The 21,364-nt window shown below is 43.8% G+C and overlaps 2 protein-coding genes and 2 non-coding genes across 4 annotated transcripts in view; 2 read left to right on the plus strand and 2 right to left on the minus strand.

The window, feature by feature from the left end:
- The window catches only part of LOC139288708 (IQ motif and SEC7 domain-containing protein 2-like), a 109,379-nt gene extending 103,601 nt beyond the window's left edge, over positions 1-5,778 (plus strand). The window contains exons 14-17 of the mRNA XM_070910096.1: positions 1,182-1,343; positions 2,244-2,471; positions 3,235-3,284; positions 4,543-5,778. Coding sequence (XP_070766197.1) covers positions 1,182-1,343; positions 2,244-2,471; positions 3,235-3,284; positions 4,543-5,778 — 1,676 coding nt within the window. The remainder of the gene's footprint in view (positions 1-1,181; positions 1,344-2,243; positions 2,472-3,234; positions 3,285-4,542) is intronic.
- Positions 5,779-12,268: 6,490 nt separating this feature from the next.
- Positions 12,269-12,341, minus strand: trnak-uuu (transfer RNA lysine (anticodon UUU)). Its single transcript has one exon. It is a non-coding gene; the product is annotated as a tRNA-Lys (tRNA).
- A 1,055-nt stretch (positions 12,342-13,396) lies between these two features.
- trnak-uuu (transfer RNA lysine (anticodon UUU)) lies at positions 13,397-13,469 on the minus strand. Its single transcript has one exon. It is a non-coding gene; the product is annotated as a tRNA-Lys (tRNA).
- A 1,095-nt stretch (positions 13,470-14,564) lies between these two features.
- Positions 14,565-21,155, plus strand: LOC139288401 (ER membrane protein complex subunit 3). The gene is made up of 9 exons (XM_070909683.1): positions 14,565-14,623; positions 15,715-15,915; positions 16,130-16,187; positions 16,593-16,686; positions 17,178-17,282; positions 17,406-17,487; positions 19,420-19,499; positions 19,982-20,064; positions 20,294-21,155. The coding sequence occupies exons 2-9, from the start codon at positions 15,761-15,763 to the stop codon at positions 20,420-20,422; spliced, it is 786 nt and encodes a 261-aa protein (XP_070765784.1). The 5' UTR covers positions 14,565-14,623; positions 15,715-15,760; the 3' UTR covers positions 20,423-21,155.
- The last annotated feature ends 209 nt before the right edge of the window (positions 21,156-21,364 follow it).

Consider the following 21,364-nt stretch of genomic DNA (forward strand, 5'->3'; position numbering starts at 1 on the left):
GTTTCCAAATCTGTCACGCTGAATTTTGGGAAAATGAGTATTAAATGATGCAAAAGACGTCTGGAATATTTCCATTTGATGGATTTGGACTTATAGACAGGAATAAGGGGAATTTAGCATCTTTAAAGCTACTTCAGGGGAAACTGTATGTTGCTGTGTGTTGTGTTTTCAGCTCTACTCGCCGTCCTTATATGAGATGGCGTCGCGTTACATTATTCAGTTGTTTGTGGGACCGCGTGGTCAGTGTGGTGCTGGTTTTCTTGTTTAGTTGGTTAGTTGTTGTTGTTTAGTTGTTGATGTTGTTGTCGTTGACAGTTCTGGTTCTGCAGTTGGAGCTAAATGGGACTTGGCAGACTGTGGTGATGACTGTGACCAGGACAGATTGTCCCATATGATTCATCAGCACAATCTTACATCGACTGCTGGTGTGTGTGTGTGTGTGTGTGTGTGTGTGGGTGGGTGGGTGAGTGCTGTGTGTGTGTTATCTGTGGGTGGGTGCACGTTTGTGTGTGTCTGTGTGTATGCGTGTATCATGTGGGAGGAAGGTAAGAAGGTGTGTGTGTGTGTGTACATACAGTATGTGTGTGAACAGGCCGGTCTGTGATCGGGGGTCAGGGTCCCGCATGAACACGCAATGTTAGAATTAAAACAGTTTGTAAACTGTGTGTATTTCACTGCAGGAATTTCCGTGTTTGTGTTTTTATCTGAGCTCTTCTCACCCGATGGAAAAAGTGATGTCACTTTCACGCCATGAAATTTGGAGCAGACGTTGATGTTCCCCTCAGGATGAGTTCCATCACCAGCTGGACTCTGTGTTTAGTGCTAATTATCAAATGTTAGCACAATAACACGCTAAATGAACATGGCAACCATGTTAACGTTACCTGCTAAGTGTCAGTCTACATTGTCATTGTGAGTATGTTAGCATGCTGACATTTACTCTTGAATGGGAGCACCGGTACAGTATAATCTCCCCCCCGGGGATCAATGAAGTATTCTGATTCTGGTTAGCATTTAGCTCTCGTACAGTACAGCCTCACAAAGCCGCTGGTACGACTGTAGAGTCTTGTTTGGTTCTCTTTTCTATGTGCATAAAGACAGGTGGATGGAAACGTATGTGTGACTGTTAAACTGTGTGTGTGTGTGTGTGTGTGTGTGTGTGTGTGTGGCGTCTCACCCAGACTATCCTCACGGTATCAGACTGACGTCGGCGAACCCCGGAGGAGAGAGGAAGGTGCTGATCGTCTTCACGGCGCCGAGCCAGCAGGACCGAGCACGCTTCACCTCCGACCTCCGAGAGAGCATCGCAGAGGTCCAGGACATGGAGAAGTACAGGGTGGAGTGTAAGTGTAGTAGTAATATAGTATAGTATTATTAAAGGCAGTGGTCACAACAGTTGTAGTACTTGTAGTAGTATTAGCAGCTCATAGCAGTGGGTAGTGATAGTCGTTATAGGGGCAGAAGCAGCTGTGGTCGTGTCACTAGAAGCAGTAACGTTACTTTGATAGTAGCAGTAACAGTACACTTAAAGGAGTTAGTATTTAACTAATAGTAGTATTCTAGTTATGGGAGTTTTAGAAGCAGTAGTCAGTGTCAGTAATAGTAATAGCAGAGGTTACAGATGTAGCAGTACCAATAGTTACTGCATTAGTAGTACTATGATTGGTAGCAGCAGTAGTATTAAAATGTAGTCGCAGTGCTTGTCAGGAAAGGACTGTACTATAACTCGTCACATGCTAAATTCAGTAAAATGTTATTCTCTAATTATTTTCAGTAACTTCTCCTTTCTGTCCAGTCACTGACCACTTCCTGCATATGTTTCAAATTAAAAGCCTAGGAAGTGTTGGGTGTCACTGATGGCTGTTTAACTACTTTTCTGTTAGAAGAGAAATTGATGTGGAGGAGTATCACATGACTCTGGAAATGTATATTATACTGAATTTATTAAGACAACAGGAAAACATTTTCACTAAAGTAGGAAATGAAATATGACGAAATACTAAAACAACTGAAATAAAGATCCCATAGCAGAAATCAGTTCAGCAGCAGTAATATTAGTGGCAGTAGCTGTAGTAGTAATATCATAAGCAGCAGAAGCAGTAATTAAGTATTAAAAGCAGCAGCTACTGTAGTAGCAGATGCAGTTGTAGTAGTAGTTATAGTAGTTAAACACTGTACTGTATTGAAGTATTTGCCTTCTCTTTGATGTTGACCTCCTGCCTCTCTCCTCTCCGTCCCTCCAGCTGAGCTCGAGAAGCAGAAAGGCGTGATGCGTCCCGGCGTGTTGACGGGGGGAGGACCGGGAGGAGGGGGGATGGCGGGGGGCGGAGCCAACACCGGCGGTGGTCCCGTAAAGAGCGAGGTGGTGAACGGCACTCTGGGTAGGCCGAGCCTCGATGACACGTACGCCTCGGTGGACGGACTCAAGCGCACGGCACTCAGCTCCTCGCTGAGAGACCTCTCAGACACAGGTGAGGTGGGGGTGAGGAGTACAAGTACACACTCTGACACAGGGTTACAGTTCCCTGTGAAGTAACAGTAAACATGTTTTTTGTGATCCCCTGAGACGTGACTGAGATTCTGCAAATGGAATATTTTACTGTTTTGTTTACTGCTGCAGTTTTTTTATGACTCACAGACTCAGAACAAACCTACATCTGTGGTCTTATGCAACTGATGAAATAGTGATGAAATCTAAAATGGTAATATAATACAATAAGATGGAAGTCCAATGTGTCACAGCAGTGACGCTCTGTCTCCACCTACTGGACAGATATCAGAACTACAACATGAAATGTGACAGGGTGTAGCAGCTTTTTAATGTTGAAGCAGGATTTTGTAAAATCTCAACCTGCAAAGTAACTAATGATTACATGTAGTGGGGTAAAAAGTGCAATATTTCTCCACGACATGGAGTGTGGTGGAAGTATAAAGTAGCAGAAACTGGGGAAAAAAGTAAAGTAAATGTACTCAGTTACATTCCGCCACTGAAAATAGAGAGATAGTTAAATATTTTAGGATATCTGCATCTCATATCTGTGCGATACGTATGGATCTGGAGTCAGGATGCGATTAGCCTAGCTTAGCAATTAGACTGGAAGCAGAGGGAAAGTGCTAGCCTGGCTCTGTCCAACATTCAAAAAGCTAAAATGTTTGGTTTTAGGGAAGGTTACGTGTTGGGACTATTTCTTGGCTAACTAATTTTAACCCTGCCTCATTCTGATTGGGTAACAGGGAAGCGAGGTCGTAGGAACAGTGTGGGGTCATTGGACAGTACCATTGAAGTAAGTTTGGGAGGGGGGGGGGCATGCATAATGTGACCTCCCAGCATGCCGCCGCAGCATATCACACGCACTTTTGACTGTTTGTCTGATTCATAAGAGCTGAATGTGTTTGTCTAAATGTGCTGTGACGTGTCATCAGCATGCGTTTCTCCACAGAGGAGTTTCTGTGTAACTTTGACTTTGGTTTGGCCGTAGATACACAGACGGGGTATGACATGCAGCTACAGTCATACCGAGGATGTTAAGCAACAGTGCTGCCATTTGTGTGTGTCTACTTCACTCATTCTTCTTCTCCTTTCCTGCATGTCTGTCCTGAAATCTGCCCGTTTACCTCATTGACATCATACACGCTGTTCAATGCTAACATGGAAGTTTTAAGATTCATTTTAATTTATCTTTCAAGCAGCCATTGATTCCAGTTCTGTTCATGTAGAGTGAAAATCAACGTCCTAAGTTACAGAGATGTGTTGCACTGTGCCAGGAGCTACAGACAATGTTAAAAGTCCAGTTAGTGGTAGGTAGATAGGTATTTAGTCACAAACCAGTATTTCTAATTAACAGTTTGACCTGATGATGGTGCTGGAAGACGCTTTAAGAAGAACGAAGATGAATATTTGAAGCAAATTTCAAAGCAATACATCCAATAGCTGTGGAGACATTGCCGTCTCTCGGGCTAAGATTCTCTAAATAAAGTGTGTCTGCTCTTGAACACATTACCGCTGATGAAAACGCAGCAAATTCTTTCTTGTGATTGATTACTGTTTATTTTCAAGTATCTGACAGGTAATATTGATTGTGTACAGAAATGAACTGAAACCAGTGGCTGTCGGGATGGTAGGAAATTAATCTTAAAACTTTAAAGAGGACCTATTATGCTTTTCCTTATTTTCTATCATATATTGTGACAATGTTGGATATTCATATTAAATGTTGCCAAAACTGCCAAATAATGAGGTAAAGGTACGTAAAGGTCTTCAGACTGCTCTCAGATGGTCGTCTGCTCAGGGCACAGCTGTCTGAAAAGCTGCCAGAATAAGATGAAAAAGGACTTATTTGAACTGTGAATCATGCAAAGCCGCTCTAGTGGAGCCCCAGAACAAAGATATAGAGCTGGAAATAAGCATAATAGCTCCCCTTTAACTGAAGCCACTGCGTCTTTTACTGGTATTAAATCCTGAAAACTAATTAGTAGTCTGGTTCTCTTTCCTCTTTTCTTTGTTCTTTCCTTCTTCTCCTGTCAAACTCTTCCTCCTTTCAGGGTTCCATTATTAGCAGCCCTCGGCCTCACCAGCAGCGCCCCCTGCCTGCTGGAGGTCTATCCTACAGCCCCATGATGGTCCCTTCGTCTCCAGCAGCCTACCGGCCGCACCGCCCTACTCAGAGCCCCGGTACAGGGGTGGGGGGTGGGCCGGGGCTCTGTCACAACCAGGGGGGGGTCACCACCTCCCCACTCGCGAGCGGGGGAGGGGCTGGGGGCGGAGGAGGGATGGCGGGTGGGGGAGGCCCGACTGGCGGCGGCCTGCTGGGGAATTTCTTCGGCAGCCGCAGAGGGAAGGTTCCTGGTCCCCTGACGATGACGTCGCCGACTCCACAGGGTCCACCGAGTCCCCTGATGATATCATCACCCCCCCACTACCCCGCCCCCGCGCCTCCCATCCCCCACCCATCCTCCCCTTCCCCATGCCCCTCCCCTTCGCCCAACCTCGGCCAGTCGGACTCGGGAGGAGTTGGAGGGGCAGGAGGTACGGGAGGGGGACCGTCCAAGCTCCAGGCTTTGCACGCCCAGTATTGTCACGGCAACAGTGGAGGAGGAGGAGTCAGTGTTACTGGGCACCAGCAGCAGCAGACGCCGCCCCCACCCTACCACCACCATCACCGCTACCACATGCAGAGCGTCCCGCAGCACCACGCCCTCTCGCACAGGTTCTCAGCCCCCCGGCGGCAGGGCCCGCCCGGCTGCGGTCCCTCTCATACCCAGCAGCATCAGAGGATGCAACATGGCGCCGCCCAGCACCCGCGCTACAACATGGGCTTCATCACGCCCCCACCGCTGTCCCCACACTCCCCCATCACTCCTACTACCCCGCACGGACTTTACCACTCGCACCCTGCGGCGGCACGGCCGGGTGGAGGCGGCAAGCTCCCGCTGACCATCTCACACTCGCAGCCCCACCCCCACGCTCACACACACTCTCACAACCACGCCGCGCACACACACTCCCCGCTCAGCCCCTCCCCCTCCGCCTCCCCCTCCACCCACTTCATCTTCTCCACCCCGCCGCCCCAGACGCCCTCTGCACGCCTCGTCACCCAGACGCCTCCGCAGCCCTACGCGCCCCAGTACCCGCCTCTCACCTCCATCCCACCTCCCCCTCCGCACTCCCCCTTACCTCCCCCGTCGGCCGGTCCGCTGTCCCTGCACCAAGGGGCGGGGGGAGGGCAAGGGGGAGGTCCCAAATCGAAACCAGTCAGCCGGATCAGCACGGTCGTGTGAGAAAGCAGAAGCTGAGGGCGGCGGTCCGCCACCCCGCAGTGAGCCACCGGGGGGCGGTAGTGAGAGGGAGCAGGAGAGGGAGGAGGAGAGGAGGAGGGCAAATGCAGGTGTATCAAAATGGCCGCCTAGTGAGGAGGAGGAAGGCACTGAGAGCGGGGAAGAGGAAATTACTCAGCCTGTGTTATTTTCACATCCACTTCCCCCGCAAGTAGAGAGACTCTCACACACACTGAAAGACGTTTGTGGGGCAACTTGTACCTTGTTGGGGCAAATGTTCCTGGAAAACCTGCCCACGGAGCAACCAGCACCAAGAGCGTAAATCACGGCGTTTTCAGTCACACAAAGCGAAGAAAAACTCCCACATAGTCCTGCCGTTTTGGTGAAAATCTCCTCATCTTCCCCTCGTAGTGCCCTTCAGAGATGGCCTGGGACTCAAGAGGACATGTTTGTAGTTCTTCGTTGACAGAGGAAGTGTTCGTGTCATTTTGTGAGTAAGAATTTGTGAGTTGCTGTCGTGGACAAATGGTTCGGGGACCAGACGTGAAGGGAACAGTGCCTGAGAATTTGACACAAGGGTTAGCGCTCGATGCTAACACCATGAACGGTGTTGGTTGATGGGACAGTTCAGGTTTTTAGGAAGCCTGAGAACGCGACCAGTCCTTTTACTGTATTCCAAAAATCACACTAGTCTTGCACCACTTTGTTTTTTGCACAAAAAGCACTTGTACCATTGTTTTGGTTGTTGACATATTACAAGCCATGAGGTGTTACTGAGAAGCAGAAGTGGTTAGCATTAACATGGTGCGGTTTGTGTCTTAGACAGGCATGCATGACCTGTGCAATAGCTAATGAGTGTCAGTGTGTCTATGGTTAAAATCCTATATGCAGGGGGAGGGATTTGTTGTAAGTTAAAGCCCCAATCCAGCATTTATTTGACCATAAAAAGTGCATTAGTGAAGGTTTCTGAAAACTTTACTTTCTACATGGACAATAAACTTTTTTAAAACTTTAAACAAGCCATCATAATAACAAAAAGTACAGGGGTCTTTTTACCTTTGTGTTTTGCAAAAATGACTAAAAGCCTTTAGTGTTTGTGGATTACAGGGTTTCAACAGGGGCACTTCATTGTTGTTTTGGATTGGGACTTTAAAATAATAATTTATTCTTGTAAAGGGGGATTCATTTGACCATTTGTACTAAACCAGTGAATGCTATCCTACAAGTATCCCAGTATATTTGAAAGTATAAGCCTGAATCTATCAGAAATTATTATAATATATGTCAATGTGTTTCATGCTCCATATCGTATGTGACCCTCTATGTTGCCAGGGAAGGAGATTAAGCTGAGAGGTGCCAAACAGGGTGCAGTCTGGGAAACAGAGTCTTTTGTTTCACTGGCTTATCTGCCATTGATGAAGCCGGGGAGCTACAGAACCTAAATAAAGTCATGAAAGAGTTATTTCAGGGTACAATAAACAAGATCTTCTTGTAATGTAAAACTCTATACATTTCTCAACAGGTTTAATACTGGAAATGTTCACTGAACTGGGTGGGAAATTAAGATTAAAAAGGTTATATTCAGTTTCGGAAATCAAAAGTGTGCATCGTCCAAACAAATACTTCATGACTGCTTTGTGAGAGTTATGGATTTTTTTTCTCAGAGCCTCAATTCACATAACGAAGTCCACAAAAAACAAAAGAAAGAAACGTCAGGAAGAGCAAGAGAAGAGGGATCCCTTTGCCACAACAGACAGACATGCTATAGCTGTTCTACATAGACATTAGCATTGGTGTCAGCTAATGCACATGCGCACCATTTATAGGTTTGCACTAGTGAGCAATGTCCCATCTACTAAACCAAAATGTACAGAAAACATTTTCTATCGACGCCAAGACTCCCAGCTCAACAATCAATTTACTTTCATTTTTAGTTGAATAATAATACATTTTGTCTTTGTAGTGCTTAGATGTATTATTTCAAGACTGTTATCCAAAGATAACAGTTTAATATCTCGTTGTCTCAACTTCACAGTGTCACTATCTTTAGAAAAGAAATGTGGCTTTAATGGTACACTAATATTATGTGTAGGTCTGCTTTATTGTTCAGTTCTTTCAAGGCAGAGAGGAATCACTCAAGGGTGAAACTATGTGGATATAGAACATTAAAGTAAATAAGCCTGTTTACTAGAGATAATGAGATGTGTACAGTTGAGTCATTATCAGGATACAAGCACTAGTTGTTGTCTCAAGATCAGAAGACAAGTTGCACCGTTGACAGTTGCTCTTGACATTTAGCAGTAACCATCCTACTTCCCTACATTTTAAGCCTTTGGAAACACACAAAAATGTGTACAAGTATGTTCATTGTATGTTCAAACATTACCAGTGTTTGGCTAACGAAAGAAACCCAGTTAATTTCCCACCCAGTCCAAACAGTGTTATTCTCTCAGTAGGATGTGAAATCTTCCAAACGTCTCTGGTGACCTTGAGGGTGAACAAAGTGTAATCCCACTTTCACTACTTGTGTTACAAAATGGAGAATAAGGTGCCTTCAGGCGCAGGGAAATATCAAATGATAATAAGAAATAATGTTCAAGAAAGACCACCTTGTAATATAAAGACAATTCAGCATCTAAACTAGAACTACATTGATTGATTGTATCCATTCAGAGTAACAAAGATCAAGCCATTTACTGCATTTTATAATCTGGTTGAAGGACTGAGCCATTTGTCTCCCTCGTCATCCTACAAAGACACAAAGGAACTTGAAAACTGGACCTAACTTCATCTTGAAGGACTTGCTAACATCTCACCGGACTGGAGTGCAGAATATGTTTCACCATCACGCAGCACTAAGCGAAATATTCTTGAACAAACTCATTTTTACACATTATTTTTGCACTTTTGAGTTAAACCTACCATACCAGAATTAAAGTGTATTTTCTCTCTGTCTCCATTTGATCGAGATCAATGGATGTCAGGGCAGGAGGCCCATGATGGCTGGTAGAGAGTTCTTGAACTGTTTTACCAGCCATTTGTACTTTTTGACTAGAAATAAACCTCTCAGTGCTGGTTGCTTTCCTGTCAAAGCGGCTGGTTTAGTCAGCCTCAAATAAACATTTACCAGCGTTTAACTGGTGGATGATGGGAAATTCTTCTGATGTTCTGAATGCAAACATTAATGACACATTTTTAGTTTCTCTGTGATTACGTGAATGCGCCGACTGTAGATATTAACTGTACAGTGTGTTCTATTTTCAATGGGGCCAACAGCATCTTTCTGTAACTGAGGTTCAGAATTGCTTGAATTAACAAAATGTATGCTCTAAAAACCAAATGTTCTTCAGGAAAAACAAAACTATAAAAATCCCTTAAATGTTTTTTGTAGAAGCACTTTGTGTTAGAGGTTTGTGGAAACGCCGTCATGGATTATAATCACTTGACGGAGTTCCTCAGGGAACCATCTTGGGTCCCCTATTGTTTTCAATCTGAAGAACCCCTTTGACTTTTTAGAGTGTGCTACTGATATTATTATCAATATTGTTGTGTGACAAGCTTCTACTAACATAACGTACTCCTTGGGCTGTTTTGTACTTTTAGCATTTTTAATTTTGTTATGTGCTTACGAGTGTGAGATGATTTTTTTTTTTTTCTTTTCTGATTTGGGCATCTTATGGAAGTACTAAAACCTTTTTAATTTTTAATATGTTTACAACAAAACCAAGAATTTTCTGTGACTAACATACAACTAATATGTTCTAATATTTTTAATACAGACTGTAATTACTTTCACTCACTTCCGCATGCATGCGCAAACACCTCTGAATCATCACGAAGCCTCTCACCAACCTTTTAATGGAAACAAGCAACACTTCTGCTACCAAACAACCTTTTAAAACTTGACAAATAAACAATACATGCTGAGCTGCTAGGAATTCTGGATCGTTGGGTCCCCATCATGTATCTACAATCACCTACAGAAACACTTTGCCTCCTTGCAGGGGCCACACAGTAACACCATGTCTAATCCAGACTGAAACAACTAAACACACCTGAAATAACAAAACAAAGTTCTCGAGGAGCACTGGATCAAACCTACCTCGTAAGGGATTACACAACATTTCACCCTGTTCCACTGCGTGCCCGAGCTGAATCAAGCACATCCTCACTAAAGGTCCCATTTTAAAGCTCCATACCCGTGCTTTTGCATGTTGTTGCCTATCATCTACAAATCGTATGTACTTTACATTACTGCCAACCATTTTCCAGATCATTCCTCGGTTTTTAGATCTGTTTCCTTCGTTCAGGCTGGCTTTGGTCTCAGTGTCAATCTCTGTTAAAAATATCAACTTGCAGAGACTTTGTCAGTGTTTTCAACAAAGATTCTTCCGACATTTGAAATTTGACAGTCGGTTGCAGAACAACAACCCTTTTCTCTCAAGTAGATTTTCATTGAAATCAACTAAAATCAATGGCTGCCTAGACGGTACGAAATCAATCTAAAATGTATTGCTTGGTTTGCAGAAGTAATGTACAGTATATGCAGTTTAAGAACATGCAAAACCCCAGGTATGGTCCTTTAAATGCTGAATTTAAATCTTTTTTTTTCTGCCCGGGTCTGCTCTCCACTATCGGTTTGCATGTTGTATTTATTACAGTATCTGCACTGAATGAAACTGTATTATAAACATGAATGTACATAACCATCGTTATATGAAAAATAACAATGTGAGTACTCACTTTGCTCCGCAGTGGGCAGTTTGTCTCTGGCTGGGTTTACACCAGGAATGGAAGATCTGCTTTTTAACGCCAACAGAAACAGATCTGGTCTGACTGCTGCAGGCAAAACAGGGAACCTTTTAAAAAATTAAAGCACATCAGATCTGGTTCAAATAAGGTTGAAAATGTTGGACTCCTCCATTCCTGTGTAAAAGTGTCTGTGTTGTGTGTATCTATACAAGGGCGGTGGACCGGGGGTTTAAGTTGTACGTAACAACACAAAGGACTGCTTTATGGAGAAAAGAAGTATTTCTTGTTTATAATGTAGAGCAAAGAGAGACTGCAATAGTCCTTGTAAAATTGTATGAGTACAGTGTCAAATATGTGTCAACAGAGACGACATTATTTTAAAAATTATGTATGGAAAATTTTAGCTGTGTATATAAATATATATTACTTGTACTTTGTTTTTGAAATTGCAGAGATATGGATAAAGTGGAAATATTTATTGCTCTAAAGATATAAAAAATCTGTTCATGTTGATGGAAAGACGTGTCCTGTTTTGTTTGGGTCATTGCGGGGTAAACTCACACACATACACAAACATCAACACTTTAGGAAATGCACTTACTCCCTTTCTCATATCTATGTGTTAAGAAGAGCTGGAGTCAGGACATGGTTAGCTTAGCTTAGCATAAACACTGGAGGCTGGTTGAAAAAGCTAGCCTAGCTCTGTCCAAAAATCCAACTATCAACACCTCACTGGCACTCTTGTATCCATGAGCCCAGTATTTCTGTGTAGCCAGATCCTGTTGGTGGCCACTGGTTTAAGTTTTGATCTCTGTACAGGCACGATGAAACCTGGCAACCTCACTGTGATGACTGCTGGTGCTGAGCAACTTAGGGTTCAGTGTCTCACACAAGGACACTTTGACATGACGTAACAGAGACACAAATATGTGGCTTTGTGCAAGGAAAGTGTCCTGACAACACAGGTAAACAAGGCATCCCAATTTATATACTAATACACCATGAACTAGGAGGATACAATCTTGGCAGTTGGTGTACAAGAAATGCATAATCTTTACTGCACCAGGCAGTCATTGCACAATCTGACACAATCTTGGTAGGGGGCTGTCCATTTACACAAGTCATCAAGTGTGCATGGACCCTTCAGAAGACCTTCTGCAAAATTACTGCATGTTAACCAGCATGTTTACAGGAAGTCTGCAAGTGCTGTCCAAACCCACCATTCATCCTGGAGACCTCTATGAACAATGATGATAGCGAGCACTGCAGACACAATAAACCATACGCCTGAACAGGGACTTGAACCCTGGACCCTCATCAAGTGTGCATAGGCCCTTCAGAAGACCTGCAAAATTCCTGGAAGTCCGTTTTTGTGATGCAGCTAAACTGTTAGGGTTAAAACAAAACTGCTAACGTGCATAAGTTATTCTTCTTCTGGCAATTAGGAAACAGCTTCAGGTCCACCTTGGCAGTTGATGTACAATAAATGCAAATCAGGTCAACCCTGAGTTGGTGAACAAGAAATGCATAATCTTTACTGCACCAGGCAGTCATTGCATAATTTGGCACAATCTTGGTAGGGGGCTGTCCATTTACACAAGTCATCAAGTGTGCATGGGCCCTTCAAAAGACCTTCTGCATGTTGACAGGAAGTCTGCAAGTGCTGTCCAAACCCACCATTCATCCTGGAGACCTCCATGAAGGATGATGATAGCGAGAACTACAGACACAATAAATCATACGCCTGAACAGGGACTTGAACCCTGGACCCTCAGATTAAAAGTCTGATGCTCTACCAACTGAGCTACCCAGGCTTCACAAAGACTTTCATTGTGACTGCGCTAAGTGCAAATCCCAATTTATATACTAATACACCATGAACTAGGAGGATACAATCTTGGCAGTTGGTGTACAAGAAATGCATAATCTTTACTGCACCAGGCAGTCATTGCATAATCTGACACAATCTTGGTAGGGGGCTGTCCATTTACACAAGTCATCAAGTGTGCATGGGCCCTTCAGAAGACCTTCTGCAAAATTCCTGCATGTTAACCAGCATGTTGACAGGAAGTCTGCAAGTGCTGTCCAAACCCACCATTCATCCTGGAGACCTCCAGTAGACCTTCTGCAAAATTCCTGGGAGTCTGTTTTTGTGGTGCAGCTTAACTGTTAGGGTTAAAACAAAACTGTTATTCTTCCTCTGGCAATTAACAAACAGCTTCAGGTCCATCTTGGCAGTTGATGTACAAGAAATGCAAATCAGGTCAAGCCTGAGTTGGTGAACAAGAAATGTAGATTTGTTCAAGGAAACTGTCTGGACGACGAGGGAAAACAGGGCCTATCAGAGGTGACCAGCTTGTTGTCAGGAAGTCTGCAAGTGCTGTCCAAACCCACCTTTCATCCTGGAGACCTCCATGAACAATGATGATAGCGAGCACTGCAGACACAATAAACCATACGCCTGAACAGGGACTTGAACCCTGGACCCTCATCAAGTGTGCATGGGCCCTTCAGAAGACCTTCTGCAAAATTCCTGGAAGTCCGTTTTTGTGATGCAGCTAAACTGTTAGGGTTAAAACAAAACTGCTAACGTGCATAACTTATTCTTCTTCTGGCAATTAACAAACAGCTTCAGGTCCATCTTGGCAGTTGATGTACAAGAAATGCAAATCAGGTCAAGCCTGAGTTGGTGAACAAGAAATGTAGATTTGTTCAAGGAAACTGTCTGGACGACGAGGGAAAACAGGGCCTATCAGAGGTGACCAGCATGTTGTCAGGAAGTCTGCAAGTGCTGTCCAAACCCACCTTTCATCCTGGAGACCTCCATGAACAATGATGATAGCGAGAACTACAGACACAATAAACCATACGCCTGAACAGGGACTTGAACCCTGGACCCTCAGATTAAAAGTCTGATGCTCTACCGACTGAGCTATCCAGGCTTCAGGAAGACTTTCATTGTGACTGCGCTAAGTCCGAATCCCAATTTATATACTAATACACCATGAACTAGGAGGATACAATCTTTGCAGTTGGTATACAAGAAATGCATAATCTTTACTACACCAGGCAGTCATTGCACAATCTGACACAATCTTGGTAGGGGGCTGTCCATTTACACAAGTCATCAAGTGTGCATGGGCCCTTCAGAAGACCTTCTGCAAAATTCCTGGGAGTCCATTTTTGTGGTGCAGCTAAACTGTTAGGGTTAAAACTAAACTGCTTACGTGCATAAGTTGCCAACGGAGCTACCCAGGCTTCACACAATCACAGGAAACTGCACACAGTCAAAGCACCAAATATTGTCCAACAAGAAGTTGTTCCAGCACGTAACTGTTTTTTTCCGCACTCTTACTGGTGAAGAGTATGTCTAGTGTCTTGATCAGTTCTCCGTAGCTTTCTCCCTTAAACCTGACAAACGTTCATGACATCTAACATCTCATGACGTAAACTGGGTACATCCTGGATTTTGATGTAGAAAAGTAGTTGTGTGCACATCCCATCGTGTATTTAGACCAGGTGCAGGAAAACAGATTCAATGGAGGAAAAAACTGAGAGTATCTGCACACTGGATTAATGCTCCCAAAATGTATACGGGAAAAGGCAAAATGTTGACCCTACTGGGTCTCCTTGAGGCCAAGGTGTACTGTAGATAGGCACAAAATTACTTATATATATAATAATCAGCTGATCAAACAAAAAAATACAACCCTCCAGATATGAAATTCAAAATAGTTGAAAAATAACGTTCCGTAGATTCTACAATGACAAGGAGGGATGTTAAAGGTGAAATTTGATAACTGATATGATATTATGTTTTTATTCTACTTTTTACACCACAGCTTGCTGAACATGTGTGCGCTTTTATTAATTATTTATGTATTTTCATTTTCTTTTTAATAGTCATTTTTTTTATTGTGTGCCATTAAAACACTTGGACTGCATTTATTTGCATAGAGTTTTTATTTTGAGTTATTTCATGTTACCTCTGTCACGTGTTCAGCGTTTCCGCTTGGACAGGAAGTGCTTCTTCTTCGTGTCGCTGAACTGCGGAACGTGTTTGTCGCGCTGCTAATTCACAAAGTTCATAAATGTGGTAAGTTACGCTAATTTCAAACATACAGTTTCGAATATTCTCCGCATCTGGCAGTTCATCAACGTCTGTTAAACACGCCCGACTGTCATTGAGAGAAACGGTTTGGAGAAAGAGTAATTAAAAGGTGAAAGAGTAACTAGGTTAACTAGCACAGTTAGCCGGCTAGCATCTTTAGCCAACTTACTATTCGGCGAAACAGAGGCTAACATTAGCTGGTTGGTGTTAAGTGAAGATTGGTCAGGTGTCAGTCGCTGGTTAGTTTAGCTTCAGTTGTTTCCGTTAAATGTAATGACTGACGCTTCCGTTGTGTCCGGTTGTTGTGTTTTGGTTAGCTGTTAGCTTCAGGCCTCCTGCTGTTTAACAGGTCAGCTCATTTATTACAAGTAAATGTGTCACTGAGTCAGTGAACAGTATGTGGAGCCATTTAGATGTGAAACGTTAACGTCGTGTCGTCACCAACTGTAACAAGCTAGGTCTTCATTTGTAGAGCACCTAGCAATTCAAAATGTTTGATGTAAGACATAAAAAGGCGTTTAAACAGGAAGTTTCTGCTGTGGAGTCGGTTGCGTTGTCCTGTGTGTTGATACAGAAACAGCCGGTAGACCGTCATGTGTAACATTACACCGTCATTGTGGTTGTGTCGTCAGTGTTTGTTCCAACCTTTAGTCTCTATTCTCAGCTTTGACTTTATTCTACTATATCATTACTTTTTAAAATATATTTAGGTTCTTATTGAAGTCATTAATGTGACCTGGCTGCTGTAAAATACTCTCTCAGTAACTCTATCAGTAACTCTATCAGTAACTATCAGTAACTCTATCAGTCACGCATCACTTTTAATGAAAGATAAATTCTTGGTGACCCAGACGGTCCTGTTCAACCACTCTTACTGTTATTCTGAAGGTTTTTCCAGAATCCACAGACTTGAACATTCAAAACGTGAACATTCAAATCATATTAATCACTGTGTTGGTCTAAATGTTGTGTCAAAAGATTTTCCATTGGGCCAAAATAATTGCAATCTGTGTGTTTTTTTATTTCTTGGTTCTTAAGTATGCCATGAAAATAACGGCGTTCTTTTCGCCTTTCAGAGCGTCTCCCTGTTTCTGTCTGTGTTGGCTGGTTGAACAGAGAGCGATGGCCGGTCCAGAGCTCCTGCTGGACTCCAGTATTCGGATGTGGGTGGTCCTGCCCATCGTCTTTATCACCTTCTTTGTCGGCGTCATCCGTCACTACGTCACCCAGCTGCTCCACAGCGACAAAAAGGTGGACCTGGAGCAGGTTTCTGACAGGTGAGGCTGCCGTCTGCTGGGCCCACACAGCCACAGTTTGACCAGCAGCATGTTCACTTTTCTCTGTCTACATTTGGTAGTGATGGTGCAGAAGGAGCTCTCCTTTGTTTTTGATGAGCTTCCTGTATGAACGCAGATGGTGCTTCTGATTGGCTGGCTGCTAGACTGAACTGTGCTGTCACTAATCTGAGGTTGTGTTGGGGTTTGTGTTCAGCCAGGTGCTCCTGCGCAGCCGCATCCTCAGAGAGAATGGGAAGTACATTCCCCGACAGGTAACTCACACACTCATCTGGAGATCAAAGTTTGGGAACACGAGAGACTTTTCTGTTTACTGTGAGTTCAGACCAGAAACAGCACTGTGCGGGTGTGTTGCCTCAGGTACCACTGAAGCATGAAGCACGATCCAGGAAGTCCAGTTTGAGTAACAGATCCAAGAGTGTGAAGGCTTATTAGATGCTAAAATACTGAGATTTAAAATACTCTCGGACAGGGTTTTCTGTCGAGTATCATAAAGCAGAAAGCATTTTATCCTCCTACCAGACTATCATCTAGAAAACGTCTCATTGTCCTGTGGCCGGGAGAGACGAGTGATTTTAAAAACATGTGATATATGTTGTTAGTGTAATGAAGTGAAACGCTCTGAGCTGCTGTGTGTCAACATGTTTTCACTGTTTTAGTCTTTCGCCATGAGGAAACATTACTTCAACAACGCAGAGACCGGCTTCTTCAAGAAGGTCAAGAGGAAGGTCGTCCCCAAGAACCCCATGACAGGTGTGTGTGAGATTTATCAAGGTTTATGTTGACACATCCAGATCTTACAGGTCTTATTTTGCCTGGATGTAGTTCCTACATTGGAATTTGTTATCAGGATTTCAGGATTGTATTTATTTTTGTATTTAGTTGGAGTAGTTAAACACCATCCTGGTTTTGCTGCTGAAGATGTGATTTTGATGGAGAGCTATTAGTAATCAGATGATGTGTTGCTTTATGGATTGGTGATACAGTAATAATAAAATGATGTCGAGCTTTCTATTGTACTACACAGGTGTTTGAAATGATTTGTCTGAGTATTTGTTGTTAGTATTGTTTAGTCTTAGTGTGTGTGTGTTTGTGTGTTTATGTCAGATGTCTTTGTTTTAATTCATTGAAGTATTGTAGATACATTATGTGGACCTCAGGAACAGAAGCTACTGTTACTGTAGCTAATGGGTATCTCAATAAACATTAGTGTGTGTGTGTGTGTGTGTGTGTGTGTGTTTCAGACACCAGCATGTTGACGGACATGATGAAGGGAAACCTGACCAACGTCTTGCCCATGATTGTGATTGGTGGATGGATCAACTGGGCGTTCTCTGGATTCGTCATAAGTGAGTTCCTCAGCTGTCACTCATTAATTAATTAATTAATTAACTCATTAATTCTTTCACCATTTCATTCATTAATTACTGATTAATTAATGATTGTTGATGATGTTTGTTGTCGTCATGCAGCCAAGGTCCCGTTCCCTCTGACTCTGAGGTTCAAGCCGATGTTACAGAGAGGGATAGACCTGCTGTCGCTGGACGCCTCCTGGTACAACACAACACAACGCAGACAGTGAACACAACACAACGCAGACAGTGAACACAACGCAGACAGTGAACACAACACAACGCAGACAGTGAACACAACGCAGACAGTGAACACAACGCAGACAGTGAACACAACGCAACGCAGACAGTGAACACAACGCAACACTGACAGTGAACACAACACAACGCAGACAGTGAACACAACACAACGCAGACAGTGAACACAACGCAGACAGTGAACACAACACAACGCAGACAGTGAACACAACACAATGCTGACAGTGAACACAACGCAGACAGTGAACACAACACAACGCAGACAGTGAACACAACGCAGACAGTGAACACAACACAACGCAGACAGTGAACACAACACAACGCAGACAGTGAACACAATGCAACGCAGACAGTGAACACAACGCAACGCAGACAGTGAACACAACACAACGCGGACAGTGAACACAACGCAACACTGACGGTGAACACAACGCAACACTGACAGTGAACACAACACAACGCAACGCAGACAGTGAACACAACACAGACAGTGAACACAACACAGACAGTGAACACAACACAACGCAACGCAGACAGTGAACACAACGCAGACAGTGAACAGACAGTGAACACAACGCAGACAGTGAACACAACGCAGACAGTGAACACAACGCAGGCAGTGAACACAACGCAGGCAGTGAACACAACGCAGACAGTGAACACAACGCAACACTGACAGTGAACACAACGCAACGCAGACAGTGAACACAACGCAACGCAGACAGTGAACACAACGCAACGCAGACAGTGAACGCAACGCAGACAGTGAACACAACACAACGCGGACAGTGAACACAACACAACGCAGACAGTGAACACAACGCAGACAGTGAACACAACACAACGCTGACAGTGAACACAACGCTGACAGTGAACACAACGCAGACAGTGAACACAACACAACGCAGACAGTGAACACAACGCAGACAGTGAACACAACACAACGCAGACAGTGAACACAACGCAACGCAGACAGTGAACACAACGCAACGCAGACAGTGAACACAACACAACGCGGACAGTGAACACGACGCAACACTGACAGTGAACACAACGCAACACTGACAGTGAACACAACACAACGCAACGCAGACAGTGAACACAACACAGACAGTGAACACAACACAGACAGTGAACACAACACAACGCAACGCAGACAGTGAACACAACGCAGACAGTGAACAGACAGTGAACACAACGCAGACAGTGAACACAACGCAGGCAGTGAACACAACGCAGGCAGTGAACACAACGCAGACAGTGAACACAACGCAACACTGACAGTGAACACAACGCAACGCAGACAGTGAACACAACGCAACGCAGGCAGTGAACACAACGCAGGCAGTGAACACAACGCAGGCAGTGAACACAACGCAGGCAGTGAACACAACACAACGCTGACAGCACTCACCATACATGAAGGGCAGCAGCAGTATTTATATTCCTGTGGTTGTACACATTCAAATATTTCTTTAACATCAACAAGAAAACCAAAGTACTGCTTTGTCATTGGGAGGTTGTTTACACCAAAATGAAATAAATCATTAAACAGGACTTCATGAAATAGTCATATAAACAAATGTATTATATTTATATTAAATGCTTGATATTGTATCAGTGTGAATGAGCAGACAGCTGATCACATACCTGGCCATTTGGAAGAATTAAATTTAAAAAGAACATTTCTGAATAAAAACTGCTGCAGTTAAATCGAAATGACCTGCAATAAACTCATGATTTCAGAACTTTCATGAGTTTAAAAATGATGTCACACTTTGATGCCGGTTATATGAGTTTCTGTTTCATAATGTCCTGTTTATTTAATATTTAGTTAATGTGAATATTAACTCATTTGGGTCTCCATATTGTGCAGGGTGAGTTCGGCGTCCTGGTACTTCCTGAACGTGTTTGGACTGAGGAGCATGTACAGCCTCATACTGGGACAGGACAACGGTGAGTCTTTGTCCCGCTCACCGTTTGTTTGACATTTGCTTTGCATTCTGGGTGATATTTTACACACGAGACCAAAATAGTGGACGCATTGGGCCTCATTCATGAACTGTTCATACGCTTAGGTTTGGTCTTAATTTGTGTGTGTGTGAACAAATAAAGAAGGTACAGTTTGTTGGATCCATTGAATCAGTTCAGGAGAGGTGGGGGTCACTCATTAATCTTGTTCTCAGCTGCAGATTCTTCTTGTGGTTCGTGGCGAGTTGTAGCCGTAAAACAGTTTTTATGAACATATTTTGGAGAAAAAATAAGAGGTCGTGGCTGAGGTCGTCTCCGTTTGTGAGACACATTTTATTGACCGTCACAGCGCGTGAAGAGAAATAATGATGCAGCTGAAATAGAGTCTGAGAAAACCTTCTATGATGTTTCGCTCACCAAGACGGGTGCTTTGAGTAATTTCATTGATTGTTGGTGTTGACTTACAGCTGCTGACCAGTCGCGGGTCATGCAGGACCAGATGACGGGGGCTGCCATGGCGATGCCTCCTGACCCCAACAAGGCCTTTAAGGTGAGACGTTAAAAGTCAGTTTTAATGACTTTAATCCAGATTACAGCGACTGTTCGGAGTTCAGGTCCCGAATTTAGTAGAAATGATATTTAGAATATGATGCAACTTCTCAGAACTTCAGATCTTCATCTCAAACGGAACTCGTGAGTGTGGGGTTGTTGTGGGGTTGTTGTGGGGTTGAACCTGCGCTTCACAGAACCACTGACGCGTCTGTTTGTTTGTGTGTCAGAGCGAGTGGGAGGCGCTGGAGATCGTGGAACACAAGTGGGCGTTGGAGAACGTGGAGGAGGAGCTGATGTCCAGAGACCTGAACTTTGGAACCTTCTTCAGCCAGGACATCAAGTCCACTATGTTTTAGAACAACGGGGACCCGCGAGCTCTGGATCGTCCGTGAAGGTTTTTAGAACTGTCTTTACAATAGAACTCAGGTTCTATGGTTCTAAAGGTTCTGGAACACAGTATACAAATCCCTCTGCTGGCCCCCTCAGAATCAGACAGGAAGGGAATGAAGTGCCTCATTGAGTAAAAGTTGTGCACTACCACGTGAACGGAGTGCTCATTTACGATAATAATAATAATAAATGACACGGCAAGTTTTTATTAAACATTGACAAAAACGGTCTTTAATGTTGGCGACATCAGACATCGAACTCTTAAGAGTTTTCTATTAGTTAAGAATGAATTTCAAACATTGCAGTCCAGTTTCGTGTATTCAGTGTTCCAGATCACCTTTTAAATCCTCTTCGCTCTGAAGCGTGGAGCAGACGAGTCCTAGAACGGTTCCCGAATGCTCCAGAGCACCGGGTTGTTTCAGTAAACCAGCAGGTTCTGCACCAGGTCCTGGTGTCCTAGCAGACGAATCCTCTCAGGAAGATGTTTCTCTTGGGCAGAAATCAGAAGCAGCCTTTGAAGACGACTGGGACGTTTTGGGAGGACAGAACGGTCAGGAGCTTTTTAAATGACAGCAGCCGTTCATGTTTTCATCCTGCAGGACGGACGCTTTCACTTCGCATGTACTTTTCTACACCGTGGTCCTCCAGCTGAGGCCGTCATCGAGTGCAACAGTTAAATAAAGGTGCCATCACAACTAACTGGATTTCTCTCGTCTGTATTGTGCAGCGCCTTCGTCTCTCCATAAGCGACTGTTTGAGGATCGAATCATTCAAGGTTACAACGTGAGGGGAACAGTCAACAAGGTGCAACTGTTTATTACATCCAGTGTTTTTCTACTGTTGTAAAATCCTGTCACAGTATTAGAAACCTGTGCATTTAGTGTTCTTATTGTAATAATCAGTGTAGG

The sequence above is a fragment of the Enoplosus armatus genome, chromosome 8 (genome assembly GCF_043641665.1).
Source record: "Enoplosus armatus isolate fEnoArm2 chromosome 8, fEnoArm2.hap1, whole genome shotgun sequence".
Taxonomy (NCBI): domain Eukaryota; kingdom Metazoa; phylum Chordata; class Actinopteri; order Centrarchiformes; family Enoplosidae; genus Enoplosus; species Enoplosus armatus.